Below are 16248 nucleotides of genomic sequence, written 5' to 3' on the forward strand. Positions count from 1 at the left end.
ATTTCATAGGTGTATAAATGAGGTCATTTCATGTTTTTCATGTGGTTTCCAGCATGTGTAACAAATGTAAATGCTGTGTAAGACCTTTGAAATCTCGTATGACCAGGGTTAGGTTTGTCATATATTTAGTACACGCGTAAATGGTTGGTAATAGGTAAATAGATTATTACAGGATTGACACTGTTTTAGCATGTGTTTCAATGGGTCTGTAATATAACGTTCACATCGGGTTCGTTAGCGCGTCCGACTATGCCATAATGTAGTCAGATATTTAGGAAGTCCGAACATATGGTGAAGGGATACCCATGATTGAACGCCTCTGTTAACGTCCGTGCCTTTGTTGTTTGCGTATGGTGACTGTTTAAAAGATTCAAACATCGGATTATTGGCCAGGGTGATATGTATGGTAGACTGTGTGTGTCTGCTGGTGTGTGAGAGGGAGCAGGGGTGTGGGATAGGGTAGGTCTTGGAGGGTGTGGTGGCGATATGTCGGTGTTACGATACTGATAAACCTTTCTGATCTGTGGGTTATATCGTTTATACTTTCTGTAATAGAAATTACATTTGCAGTTTAAAAAACTGACACTTCTTATATGTCAGGATGCACTGATTATGTGCTTATTATTATGTGTTATTATTGTATATAACATACCTATTTGTATATAATGTGCTAGTTATAGAAACAAAACATGTTGTAATCTGAATAAAATTATGAGGAAACATGTCTTGTTTTGTTAAATACGGTAACGGGTTTGAAAGCATGTTTTGACAGCAAAACCGGGAGAGACAAATTCGATGTTCACGCAACCGTAACTATTGCCGGGAGAGCCACATCAGGTGGAGCTATCTGTTTAGGAAATGAGGCTTTCCCGGCCTGTAACTGACTTCGATGTAGACAGCGATGGATCTGTTCTCACTGAAATGTTCCGGGAGCATTTATGGTAAGGACGTGTGGAATTCGATGGTTACGTCGGGATGTTGGTTTACGATGCACATCCATGCAACAGCTTGGTGCAACATGGATTTATGTAACGTCACCGAAGCAAGCAATTCTTCTGTTGTGTTTTGCTCCACTGTTGCCGCCTGCCCACCCAATAAATGTTATCCACCAGAATCATCCAATCACGAATGACTATGCAACTTGTCGTTTCATATCGTAAGTTGAAGCAGAAAATATAGGTGATCGTAAAATTGTTTATTTACAGCAATAAACTACATAAAAAAAGCGTGAAATATTTATAATGTACAGATTCTAATGTAAACAAAGCACTAGACAAAGCGTTGATTTTGTACAAGAAAAGAACAGCACTAAATTCAAATTGATCGGTAACGGAATTATCAGTAACAGTATCTACACGAAATGTCAATCAAGATTTAAGCGGAACAATCCCTTGGAGTGACATCAGTCTCCTCCTCTGAAAGAATGGGACTGATGCTTCTTTCTAGACCGGAAGTAGATGATGGCTCCAACTTGCAGACGACGGGACTGGAATCAGCAGACGACATCTGGGGGAGACGGATGGGGTCTGGCTTGGGAAGTCTGGACGAAGATGGGGTCAGTCCAATCCGGGTGGATGTCAGGGTAGGGCTCTGGGTGGTGGGGCTCGTCAAGGGAGATCCGGGTATGTGACTGGTTGGAAATTCGAAGAGACGCTGGAAGGTTGGACTGGCGCTGGGTGAGAACATCGGTGACGTAGGCATTATGGGTGCGACGTCATTGTAGCCGGTCAACATCGGGTACATGGCAGGAGACATGAGTGGTGAACACCCGAACAGATACGGGTAGGAGAACGGGTAGCCATGGCGGAAAGGTGACGTCACTGACGGTGCTGGCAGGACGAACTCCGCCTTCTTGGGTGGTGTCAGCTTCTGTGGTGAGGGTGAGGACGACACAAAGCCGGAATCACGGCGGGCGACGTTGGTGGGCTTCGTCTTGGTGCGGCGACTTCGTGAACGGCGGTTCTGGAACCACACCTGGAAGAAAATCAGGAATGTTTATCGAGAAGAAAATAAGAAACAAAAAACATATCGACGAGTTTCTCAATTACATTAAATAAACTCTCTTGCGTCAAACAGCTTTCTGTTTGAAAGCAATTATTTGTTTCATTGAAAACGTATAATGAAACTGAAAGTATATTATTTTGGACGTACCTGTATTCTGGCCTCCGTAACGCCCGCCTCTTCTGCCAGTTGTTCTCTGAGGTTGATGTCGGGGTAGGAGTTTTCTTCGAACACAGCTTCCAGGCGGTCTATGGCGGCGTCGCTGAAGATAGTGCGACTGCGACGTTGTCGACTACGATTAGGGAGATTGGTTGGGCTCAGGGAAGACATGCCTGAAGAATCACCTCGAGCTGAAACTAATGCGTACACATTCCACTATGAATCAACCATCCTTAAACATCTCAATCTGAATATCCTCGTTGACAGTTACATAAGCTGCAAATGTCAACTTTATACTTATCTTGTCATCATTACAAGAACAGTTTTTGTATAATTTTCCTATCATCGTAGTCAGTATACAGACCCAAGACATTTACGTATGACTTCCTAATCAATGCATTACGAATAACTCGTTAATGATACTAAGATGATTCAAAATTTATTAAAAAACCCACGTACCTGAGAGTATATTTGCGATGCTGAATGCCATGCCTGTTTCAAGTGGGATCTGAAGCCTGTGACAGTCGTTGAAGTTTGTACTTGACAAAAACTTCGCCTTTGCTTTATATACCCAGATTGAAGCCATTAACTGATCCCGAGTAAAGGGATTAGATGGTATATAAGAAACAATAAGATAGCACTAATCTGTCCTTTGGCCAATCACACCCGTTAATTGGTCTGTGATTTCTGGAGACAATAGCATTGAAACCCACTTCTTTGATCCCTGAAACCATATGGGACGAGCCGTGTACTAACGAAGTCAGTTTGTTGTTAAAACAACACGGCCGGGATACACGCGACAATGTCGCTACTGGCTTCGATATGTGTTCTTATGATGCTGTTTCAAAAATGGTGTGTTTGTACTTGTCACTGTTTCCTGAAATACATATGGGTTGCTAATCTGATAATTTTTTTCTTGAAATCTGCTTGTGTTTATTGGATGATATACTCTTTAAAAATGTAGGGGATAATGGACTATCAATTTGGATAGGAAGTGAAAACGTTAACAAAGGATTCAAGGAGAGACATCTTATGAACGCACCACCATTTCCCTCTATTACCAACCCTAAACACAACGCATGATATGCACGTGCACAACGCAGTAGCCCCATACACGTGCATGGGGTCCCATTATTGATTTTGACGTTTTGTCAAGAAGGTCGAGAAATCACCTAGGACATTAATTTTGACAATCATCTTGCATCACACATTTGTTAGCGTTTATTTCTAGTCGTTTGTTAGAAAATGAAAATCGTGCACATGCAAATCGCATGCCATACTCCAATCATCTTTCAAAACGACTACATTCCAAATACCTATGGTTGTAAGGAAGTGCAAATGGTGGTGCAGTCTCAAAACTTTCAATAACATTATATCACTAACAGTATCTACACGAAATGTCATCAACGTAATGTCATTTTTTGAAGAAATACTCAACTCTGTTTGCACGCATTCTAAGTGTGACGATAAGAAATTCCTTTAGCAGATTCAACGCTGATCTATTTAGAGTAAACTAACAGATCCAATGTTCACGTGGGATCCCGATTGCAAATAGCCTACAATATGTTCCACTGTCTAGAAAATATAACAATAACAAGGTCGCAGTTTGTTATAAAACTTAATGATTAACAGATACATAGTACATGATAATAATCTTCTTGATTATAGGAACATTAGCCTATTCAAAGCAGTTAATTGTAAAAAGGCATCTAAAACAGGTATCATTTTGTGATAGGCCCATACCATATCATTTATTCACTCACTGATGCAGAACATTGTGTGAGTGTTAATACCCTGAGCATATACTACAAGTATTGGTTGTGTTTGTTGGTAATTAGTTATTGTAGGTTGTTTTTTTATGAATGTGGGTGTAGTTTCTCAAGACGTAATATTATATAGTCCAGTCCTAAACCGCCGGCGACATTGACGTCAGCTAAAAGCCGACGTTAAACTCCACAGTGATGACGAGTCCAGGTTACACGTGTCTGTCTGTCTTCAAGCCAATACGCATTAAATACTAGTATAAAGTATTAAGTATTTTCCGACACTAATGGTTGTAATGTTCTAAGCAGCTATATTCATAGTTATTGATTGTTACATTTCCAGAAGCTATTGTTTGTTTGTTGATAGAAATTTTTTATAGATAAGTTACTTCGTTGCCAGCCCCTTTGACTTTGGTGCCCTCGATAAACAAATATTGCCTAGACAATACTACAGCATTTTATCATTATATGGTGAGTGGAGAACAGTATGTCACTAAAATTAAGACAAACAAGAAAAGAATTATTCTCTTTAACTCTTTATGTTGTTTTCTGTCATACCGCAACGGTATGCACATTTACGTGTTGTTATACCCATGGTGGGGTGTCCTAGTGTTTAAAGCGTTCGCTCGTCACGCTGAAGTTCCGAATTCGATTTCCCACTTGGGTACCATGTGTGGAGCCCATTTCTGGTGTCCCCTGTCGTGATATTGGTGGAAGATTGCTTAAAGCGGCATAAAAATTCACCACATACTACTTGCATCTCTATGGGTATGTCTTCTGTAGTTCTTGTGCCAAGTCGAATATTATACTCGAATAAAAAGTAGGGTAACTTTACTTTCAATGTACGATTGTCGAAATTGGGAGATATGTGAGATTGAATCAACGTTGATAAAATAATAATGGATGTTTTGAGAACGCGTCACTACATGGATTTCATTCAAGGCAAAGCTGTTCGTTCAGTTATCCCCCTTGGTAGATGACTGGAGTATGACGTGAAGATTTCATGAAATTTACAATTACAACTTTCAGTCAGTCATGTGTCATTTGACACTGAAAACCCTGACCATGTCCAGATGTAAGAAAATTATCGGAAAAAAATGGTCTACAGTGATTTATCGACCTGCCCGAAAAACGTCAAGATTCATAATGACACCCCATGCACGTGTAGGAGGCTCCCGCGTTGTGCACGTGCTTCCCATGCATTGTGTTTGCGTGTGCACTTGACTTCAGACTGTAAAGTTCGGGTTGCCCTACTTTCTTGAAGAGTATATTGATCTTGTTCTTCGCCAGGTACAATTATCTCCATCTTAATTTACAATTTCTTGTTCATCAACTCAATTTAACATTTGCAAAATTAAACCCGTACAATTATGTCCATCTAAATTTACAATTTCTTGATAACCAGTCCAACGTTTTGTAAAGTAAACATGTTAAAAAGCTCATACCTGATTCAGAACGTCGAAATGGTTGTAATTTTCCGGGTTTTTAAAATTATGTTTGTTTGTGTTTTAATCTGAACCTCAATATGGATGGGAAGTATATACTATGTCGCGTTAACATAATGTGTTGTCAGCTGAAATGGATTTTGACTGACAGATAACGTCTAACCCCAACTGAGTACTTTTGCATAGCAACAAAAAACAACACAAAGGATGGTGACTTTTGGTCCAAGCAAATGTACCGCATAACAGAACGCACCTCTATATTCGTATTTGGCTCACTATTTTACATAAACAAGTTAAACATAAATAAAAGTATATTGAATTTTAACAGAACTGTGTAGAGATACTTGTAGACTGTATCTTACTGTGACTGCGCTTGTCGTAAGAGGCGACTAACGGGATCGGGTGGTCAGACTCGCTGACTTGGTTGACACATGTCATCGGTTCCAGTTGCGCAGATCGATGCTCATATTGTTGATTACTGGATTGTCTGGTCCAGACTCGATTATTTACAGACCACCGCCATATAGCTGAAATATTGCTGAGTGCGGCGTAAAACTAACTCATTCACTCACTGTATCTTATTGCTATTTCACAGACAACACTCATTGAAGAGACATAAAATCTCTCATTTTGGCATCGCTAGTTGACATCGACCATGTGAGAGAACGATAGCAAGAGATAGAGAGTATGGAGGATGAGGATGTCTCGCACAATGTGGTCATCTGTAACGTTGTCTAACAAAAAAGGTGAATGTTGTTTTATGTCACAGGCAAGCCATGATGTAACTGGACACGGTTCAGATAGCTGTAAAACACAACTCACAAGATGAACAGGAGCTCTGGCTATTCAAAATCAATCGGAAAATATATTACACCATCCATGCCAATGCTTGTCATTTTAGAATCAAGTATTGATGTTGTCATTTGAAGTTTGAGAAAATTCACGATGTCTCCAATTTCGACGCTACTGATATCTACAATAAAATCAAAGGTACAATTTATAGTTTTCAACATAAGTAAGACTGCCAAACAAATCAATCAAAAAGGTCGGGAAATGGTTTATGGATTTTTTCAGGTACTCCCGGCAACTTATCAATAAACTCTTCCAAGAACCAAAATGGTAGCAAACAGTAACGGGAGAGCTTTACATCCTACATCTTACGAGTTGTCGCAGCGTACACTGAGTGGGGAGCCATCCGGAAGCGAGGAATCATCTTAAAAAGTGTTATCACCTTCAGAATAATATCAGCAATTCAGTACATAAGTAAATTATCAATTATCTACATGTAACTTCAGGATATGAGTAATCTTGTCATCTCATGAATTATATGTATATTAGTCAAACTACTTTAGGGATTTGGGCATTTTCATAATTGACATTTCACCAGTGTGTCAATGAATAAATAGATCATTATTCATAACTTCAAAATTTAGATATATCCCTAACTTTTTGTGCAGTATATGTTTAACTCTGTTCCAGGTGTCCTAAATTCATTTTTAAAAATCTTTAAAACAATTTGTTGTCTCAGTAATTTCAAAATACACGTGAAAATTGCCTGAAATATCATCTCCCGGCGCCGTCGTTTGATTGTCACTGATAATCTATTTGTAATCAATGAGCAAATAACTGGTGTATTTTCTAAACTCCGACTGTAAACACCAGATATACATAATGACCATTAATAGATATAACATGTACATGGTTAGAACACATAATTAGTGCTACATTGATCCTTATATCAATAAGTTCTAATTCGTAGTTTGTGTACATTCAAGACGATACTCAACACAGTTGAATATGACAAAACACTGTGTTGGAATTAGAAGATAAATCTCCTCAAATTTCAAATATTTCTTGAGCCTTTATCGTTGATTCAAGACCGCTAAATGTAATTTTAAAACCGAACGCGTTAGCGTGTTTCAGCTGTTATGGAATATTTTATATGAAATTTGGGTTAGAGTCACAATGTTGTTATCTACGTTTTGTAATGAGCATACATTAGACAGAAAGAGTTTTACTTGAAAAGTTGAATGTAACTGAACTGGCTGCGAGAGGTCCATTCGACAGTGATCTTCTCTAGGTCAAGTAGACAAGTGTCTGCCTGGAAAGTGGACAGTCAGTGCTTGGACCCCTGGCGATGTATTAGTCCATCCATGTAGGATAGCCCAGGTAAGTAAGAACTTCTTAGTCTAGAGGACACAGCATCTACCCAGAAGGTCTGTGGTTCAAATCCCCAGCTGAGTTAGACCAGATGTTAAACGATGACACTTGTTGTTACTCTGCCTGGTATCATGTCTCACAGATCGTTACATTGTTTCTTAAAGCATCTCATCCCACAGATGGCCCGGGTTCGATTCCCCATATTAGCAACAGTGGGGAAGCCCATATATTGCGTGATATTGCGCATATGTGGAGTCAGTACATGTACAGCGTCTAAGTCTTTTACCCATGTTATGCTTCATCATGGTATCCTAATGATGATCTAATGAAACCTGCATCAGTCCTGTTCTGACACACGTAATGCCTACACGATCATATGTGCACTAGTGAAACTAACCACGCAATTGAACCTCATTTCATCTCAGCTCAAGCCACGACTTCACAATTACGTTGTCTTTAAACCGCTTTTTTTATCACTGTCTTTATTCTCGTGATTTACCGCACGAGTCATTAGTTGATTAAATTCACGTGCAGCTCATGTATAATCATACTGTATTTACACACCACAAAGTGGGCTGAAAGCTTCTTTATACTCGCACAAGAATCATTCTAAGCTGTAAAGGATGAATGAAAAGGCCATCCAGAAGAACTATCACTTGCAGAATTACTGCTGCTTCAAGCCTTTAGAAATGGCTCGTTCCTATTTGACGTGTGGCATCCTAATCATGAAATACAACCGATTGGAACTGAAACTCTCAATCTCTGTCTCTTTCAGCAAACATTGGCATTTTTTAACAAAATAAACGGGCTTTACACATTCCAAACCTGCTCTCCTGAATTCCGAAATCTATTCATCGCCTGCTTCTCCTCTAAAACATCCACCCAATACATCACTTAGTTCTGAATCAGATCTTGCGTGTAACATCACACTCGATATAAGCATGAGAGCGGCCTGCTGACAAAATAACCGATTACCCAGCTCATCCAGAGTTCAACACATGCCGAAAGTCTTCAAAACTCAATCACAAAGATCGAATTTCCCAGATCGATCCGACCCGTGTTCTTTTTCCCATTGCGTGGGACTCCAAGCAGGTGCTTTGGTTGCTATGGAAACGTAGAACGTTGATGCGGGTGTTGAATCATTTAAAGCTCTCAATGTGAAGGTGAGTCTGGATGTATGTTCAGCGGTGACACAAGAAATCGTCCCATTTGTTATAGGAATAACAAGATAGACCCTTCGTTACTACCGCCTCGCCAGCGACCCAAGACATGGTACAGCGACCCAGTCGACGGAGGTAGCCAGCGTTGATATGTAATTAGTTCAGGTAAGAAAGGATGCGATTATCACTAAGACACGTATATTGACGGTAAGATATAACGCACCATCAAAAGCTGGTTAGAATTTATCATCAGTATATACGTTAGTGGGGAGATCTGTTATAGTGTGGTACTCATCTGATGTGCTTAATCCAATTAGAGTGGATCAATGCCCTAGAATTCAATCACTGGGTTGTCTAGTCCAGATTCAGTCATTACAGTTCGAAGTGACAATGTGTAACGCGTGGTGTATATGCAGATTTACTTATCATCGTGGCGGTGAGTAAATGAGTTTAGTTTTACGCCGCATTAGCTATATTCCGGCAATATCACCGTTGCGGACACCAGATACGGGCTTGAAAACCCAATTCTGAATGACGACTGTAACATATTGTAATTTCTGTATTAATTCACCAATACCAGGCTTGTAGCAAGCCAGTGTTTTCGTGAAAGTCTTTGCAGAGCTTTAGGTAGTGTTGAGGGCTTGAGCAACCTTTTCAACAACAATTACACTTTAGATGAAAATGGGTCCGATAAGGATATCGTATTACAAACACACTACTGTACTTGCTTTAGTTGGATTGAAATCTATCCTCAGTCTTTTGTTTTGAATAATGGATGCTTTCCTTCATTCCAAAATAAAGTAAGCACGGGTTGTATTATTTTTTCCTTCGCTGTTTAGATGGGATAGTCGTAAGTTTGAGGTCTAGAATTTCCTTGTGCGGATTTTATGTGTTAAGAGGGTGTTGAGGTAGCTTAATGGTTAAAGCATCCGCTCGTCTCACTGAAGGCCCGGGTTCGATTTCCCACATTGTACAATGTGTGAAGCCCATTTCTGGTGTCCGCCGGGATATTGCTGGAATATTGCTGAAAGTGGCGAAAAAAACATTCTCACTCACTGTTAAAAGAAAAGGTAAAAACACATGGCGTAATGGGTTTACCAAAAGTGCGAAAGGCATGTGAACGCTGAGAGTTGTGTCCCTTACCATAAGGCTAGGAATCCATAGATACGGATACTTATGTGGAAATCTTACGCGTAATACGACAAAAAATCGAAACTGCATAAAAAATCATTATATGATTCCATGTGTCCGGCTGCTGCTGCCTTTTCTTATGCGGATGCGGATACGGCAAATCGAATCGCACCAAGGAGCGATAGGTACGGCATCCGAATGAAAATCGCATGCGGAAAGTCTAGACTATGATGTCACTGACTGGGCTTTTCTAGATGTAAACTAGTCAAAGGATATTCCACTTGCTATGATTTACAATGAATGTCACTGGCTTACAACTGCCAAAGAGGCGCCGTTTCCAACCAGATCTCTGCACTATGACAGTTGTAAGTCTCTAATACCAAACTTGCCATTTGCCAGGGCTAGTGAATGTTGTGCAGGTACTAGTAGAAAATTGTGTTACTAGTCCTGTGGTCTTCTCATGGTTTAAGTTAATTTCCATCCCTGCTATCACATATTTTCGCTATAGAAAAAATACTGTTACCTCAGGCAAATGGCCAATCGCTGTCTTGGGCAGATCAGCTCTCTCGACAAAGACGAGATCTTTCTCCACATAAAATATTACCTGTGTAGATTGTTCTCTGGTCAACCTGAAATATTGCAGAAATCTCTCTCCATATAATTGCAATTCTGGAACAGGATTATGGTACACTCCCTGTTGATATCTCGGCTGTATTATGTTGTGGACCCACCAGCGATGTCGGCTTCGTTTCTTTCTTTATGAGTGTACAATTCTGAATGCCATGGCGATTATTATTAGCATGTTTTGGTCATACTGACCAATTTGCAGCTGAAGACTTGACCAGTCGGGAACCATCGCAAAAAGAAATAGAAATCGTATTGCCACCATATATATGGTTTCACACCAAACGCTTAAGCAACCGAATGCCGCATGCCGCGTAAGATTCCTAGCTTAAGATGGGCGATCGCACGATCGAATCGCAAAGTAGTCCTGATTACGATCCCTGGTTTCCACGACACTGAAAAGCAGTAGGTCTCTGCTAACCTCTGGCTCTCCTCCCAAATTAAAGTGAACCAGGTCACGCCCCCACTCACAGACACATTCACGTGACACACACTTCGTGATGTATCTGACATTCCGTTTAAAGCAGAAGAGCCTCGTGGTAATCACAATGATCTATTATTCATTCCATCTTAGCGCTACGGGAGCAAACATTACAACTTTGATTTCCAGAACGCAGGGACTGTGATTGCAGCCTGGCTCCCTAGGTCTGTTGCGTCCGCGCTAACGCTCCGTCGGAGCTGTGATTGTGGCTTTGGAGTATGGTTGATATTTTTTCAACACCAATGGGAGCCGTCACGTGATCACTGGATAAAGAAATCGATTAGTATTTTTTGGACACGATAATAAAGCATTCTGTATTAGATCTGATGTCACAGTCTGTTCTTCCACGGATAGAGGGAGCAGGGGAGTTAAATCTAAATATATTTGTTGAATTACGTGTCCGCCATAAGGAATGCTTGCGGGGTTACCTCCCCTGCTTCATTCGCTCACTACTGGAGGCATTTTTATGTAGAATAAAGGTTACGAAAATACTAACAATAACGACGATAGATAAGAAAAATAACCTCCAACAGTTTTATGGTAAATGCGACATTTGTTTGTTTTTGTTTTTTTAGTTTCTGCTTATTCTTTTTCCTTCACTCCTTTGAACCGGAAGCTGGCAGGGGAAACGTAGGCGAAGAACGATCTCACATTTCACGTGAGAGATTGGGGGGTTGAAAATTTAAGAGCTGAACCCGGTGAGGAAAGTAAACATATTTTTGGAACCGAAGAGAGTACGTTGCCAACCTTTGCTCCCATATACAAAGACTGGTCGCCAGCTCTATTCCTGTGGTTTAGCCAAAAATGTTTACTCCTGATGTAGATATCGCTATGACATCTGCGTACGCTAGGGTGTAGCACGTGCAGCTCGACTTTCGGTATCGACATGACGTGTAGCTGTCAGATTTTCAACATATGCATGCACATGTAAAACGTGCGGGGCGTGTCTGATCAAAATTACTCGTGTTTTCACACTGATTTGCATATCGGCCTCGACGAACAGCTCGTGTAGCTTGTCGTTGTTTGTCGTAAGAGGCGTCTTTCACGGTTGACGTCATCGTATCCCCAGAACGATGCTCAAGGTGTCGATATATGTGGACTGTCCATTATAAATGAACCTCTAACATATTCCTGTAATGTTGTTGAGGGTCACGCACGTACACGTTCCAATTTTCATTTCTGGTATTTTTTTTTTACACTGACTTCGATGCCATCGATTTAAAAAGAAACCCTGCCAGATTCATTTTTATATCATAGTATTATATCAAGCTAAAATATATATATTCGGTTCTTGGGTTCTTACGTTGGTTGTGTAATTCAATAACAGATACATTCTAGTTTCGGTTTTCGTTGTTACTCTCGGTTAATGAATAATCCACATCAAACCTAGAAAACACAATTACAGATAGCAGGAAACAAATATCAGGGCATGTTCAAATCACAAGTGTTATGAATTATTTATTATTAATAGATATTATCAGTCGCGTTGCTACCATTATAATAAAAAAGCTCGGGCATACACATTTTTTGCTGGGCAAGCCCCGAGTACTGTCTAAATGTATAGCTTTGCAACCTATCGGGCTTACACGAGAAAAAAATCAAAATTGCTACGCGCCTGATTATTGATGACAGCATAGGCGTCCCTGGTTGTAGGTACACGTGACGTTCCCGGACCACGTTTTACAAAATTAATTTTGGCTCTTCGATTGTCGTACCTCCTATAACGTAGAGACTGGGGGGTAGCCTAGTGGTTAAAGCGTCCGCTCGTCACACTGAAGATGGCATGGAACAGCATAAAGCTAAACTCACTCACTCTGAGCAAAGTAAAAAATAACAGAAGACATTTCTTAATGGTATCCTTTTCATGGTCAGATATATCGAATATCGAATAGAATCATTTTCGAATTTTTTTACTACCTGACAACAGAATGGGGGAGTTTGTGTTGCCAGATTTTGCTAAACAGTACTGTCACTAAGGTCGTGCAATATTAAGATTTCAGTGACATGTATCAACGGAATTAACCCTCTTTCTAGCAATCATGATTTTCTGTATCCAACCTGAGAAAACCTACGACATCCCAGAATCGTCTAGGAAAGTATCGGAAATAGAACGATTGTGTTGGAACCTTAGATATGAAAAACAAAATGGCAGCCAGGAGAAAGCGTAACACTTCAGCCATATCTATTGTAAGAACGCACTTTATGGGAGATTAAACAGTGTAACATCGCGTGACAACAGTTGCCGTTACGCCTTTCCTTCTTAAGCATTGTAAAATGACACGGAATTAAGCGCATTACATCAAACAGATTTAAAATCTTTTTCAAAAATGTATTATTTATCGAAAGTTAGATTTGCCAACGCATATCTGAATACAATATTCACAAGCAATACTTTTTCTTATTAAATGGTTGAGTGAATAACTGAAACAGAGTGAGTGAGTTTAGTTTTACGCCGCTTTTAGCACTGTTCCAGCAATATCACGGCGGGGAACACCAGAAAATGGGCTTCACACATTGTACCCATTTGGGGTATCGAACGCGGGTCTCCGGCGTGACGGGCGAACGCTTTAATCACTAGGCTACCCCACCGCCCTAACTGAAACAGAAGTGAGTTTAACTGGTCAAAGATAATTTGAGTCATCATCTGGTCATCACGTGTCCACATGGGCTGATCTTGTCGTGTCTTCTTGCATCTGCTGAAGGATTAACCTATGATTTACTGTAATGCATAAAAATAACAAATACCGAAAACAGTACTCAGTTACGCTAAAACTGAAACAAGACCTATAAAATAAATAGATAAATAGATAAATAAATAAATAAATAAATAAATAAATAAATAAATAAATAAATAAAAGGGATACTAGGGACTAGTGCAGGACATTTGTATACTGCTTATATATTGGTCTTTACCTACCCCGACCCAGCTGAAGTGTTTGTTGTGGCCTGTACAATCAATACCTTCCTACTGAATCAAGGAGAAAGTATCGATCTACTCTGATTGATTGATATTGGAAGGGGAAATATACCGTGATACAATTCCTTCGATGAACACGCAATGGAACATACGTTTACCTTGTTTAAAGGTGGGTCACATCGACTGTGTTATTCATCACCATACAATAGCTAATAGCGGTTGGAAGAAGCAATTGTAGGTAATACCACGATAAGAACGCCACCTAACAACACAATGAACTCTTGTACGACACCGTCCCGGAACTGTGCTCCCAGAAATTGTTTGAGTCCCGCCTCATGTTATGACCTTGTAATGACCTAATTAATTAATTAATTAATTAATTAATTGTTTTAATTATCTGTAAAAACTCTACATGAGAAAAAAAGGACTACCTATTGGCTTCGGAATTGGGGTGGCGTGAGTACTGTTTTACGTACTATTCAGTTATGCATCAATTAATGTACAAATATACTCACGGAAATTGTAACTGTGCATAACATAACGTTGCATGAAATAAACATTACTGAAAAAAATAAACAAATAACCCTAAATAAATATGTAGCAAAGCACTTTGCATGAAATTTGATGTCCCGCTTCGCTAGTGGCACTGAGTACAATGAACTTACTGTTTGCACGCTTTTTGATATCTGAGGGATTGAGTGAGTAGGTTTTGTTTTACGCTCCAGTCAGCAATATTCTAGCTTTGATACTTGAAGTTCAGACATTACTGTCCATTGTCGACAGGTTTTACTCTTCCAGATATTTTCATTATTTTCAATGAATTACTCTCGTCACGATATGGCTGCAATATTGCTGATGTGACGGTAAATACTCACTCACTCACTCACTTACTCACTCATTCACTCTCACTCACTCACTCACTCACTCACTCACTGAAGTTCAGAAAACTGATACTGAAAATTATAGGACGGTTGATTATTCTCATGCCTCTGAATGTTGTGGAAGAGCGTCATGCTACGGCTTACAGACGACTGTTTATTAGTACGACTGTTTATCAGTTGGGGCGGTGGAGTAGCCTACAGTTTCATCCGTTCGCTCGACATGCCTAAGACCCGGGTTCGATTCCTCACATTTGTACAATTTCTGAAGCCCAATTCTGGTGTCCACCGCCATGGTATTACTTGAATGTCGCTAAAATGGCGTAGTATCATTCTCACTCACTCACTGTATTTAGGTCTCGGTAGGGAAACTCAGTGGTTGATATCATGAGAAATAATCCAAGACGTCATCAGGGTAAACAATGAAATGCTGGTCCTGTCAGGTGGACCCTCAGATCAATGACGAGTTTGTTTGTGGTTTTGGTGTTGAAAGCTCATCGGTCAGGCACCCGATCAATTGGTATGTCACTTATGAAGACTGCGTTGATTCTTGAAAGGGTGTCTGACAGTAGAAGTGTCAGTGTAAATAATTAGCTGCAATCATGAATATTCGAGTTAATATGGCTCTTGCTTGTCGAAAGCGGCTACTGACGAAATCGGATGGTCAGGCTCGCTGACATGGTTTACACCTGTTATCGTATCCCAAATAATGTTCATGATGTTGATCACAAGATTATCTTGTCCGGAATCGATTATGTACCAAACCCCCATTATATAACTGGGATATTAATGATAGATTGTGGTTGAACAAAAACAAAGAGACGGTCCTCGGATGCATGGCTTCTGGGCCTAGATTTTCGAAGGTCTCTCTGAGATAGTATTAAGTGCAATACATTATCGTTAACTGACGTCTGTCTTAGCGCTAAGAGAGCTTCGAAATCTAGGCCCTGGACCTAGCATTTCGAAGCTCTCTTAGCCCTAAGATAGTCGCTAGAGCCATACATAAACATTAACTTACGACTATCTTAATACTAAGAGAGCTTCGAAGCGGCTCAGAGTCTCATTCGGAACTGCAATGCACAGGGATCTGATAAATCATTCTTGAGGGTCCCTATAGCACCTTTTAACACAGGCTGATTTGGACCTATTCTATCCAGTGTGGTCGGTTGCACAAAGACATTCTATCATTAATATGTGCGTAACTCTTGTGCTTTAACTTAGGCTTACAGCAATCGAAGCACTAAGATCGCTTAGTGCAGACGGACCCTGACACAACAGTGTCACTACTCACACTGCACCGGACTTATACAGTGCCCCGGATTCATGACACAGTGCGTGTGGCATTAATGTCCTTCATCAATTGCAAACTGATCTCTCAACCAATCGCATTGTTTGGCAATGATGGAATTGGTCTTTCTGGTACTCATTCCAGTATCTTGCTCCAAGCAAAGTATCAGGGCTCGATGGAATTAGACTTTAAAGTTAGGGGCCCGCCAGATAGTGTTCTGGTTCCTGAATTCTCAAAGACC

General features: G+C 40.2%; 1 protein-coding gene across 1 annotated transcript; it reads right to left on the reverse strand.

The window, feature by feature from the left end:
* Window positions 1-1374: 1374 nt before the first annotated feature.
* On the reverse strand, window positions 1375-2650 carry LOC137297203 (homeobox protein prophet of Pit-1-like). The gene is made up of 3 exons (XM_067829214.1): window positions 2620-2650; window positions 2152-2333; window positions 1375-1974 (listed from the first exon to the last, which is right to left on the reverse strand). Exons 1-3 carry the CDS (start codon window positions 2648-2650, stop codon window positions 1375-1377), a joined length of 813 nt encoding a protein of 270 aa, XP_067685315.1.
* Between the last annotated feature and the right edge of the window lie 13598 nt (window positions 2651-16248).

This window comes from Haliotis asinina, chromosome 9 (genome assembly GCF_037392515.1).
Source record: "Haliotis asinina isolate JCU_RB_2024 chromosome 9, JCU_Hal_asi_v2, whole genome shotgun sequence".
NCBI classification, from domain to species: domain Eukaryota; kingdom Metazoa; phylum Mollusca; class Gastropoda; order Lepetellida; family Haliotidae; genus Haliotis; species Haliotis asinina.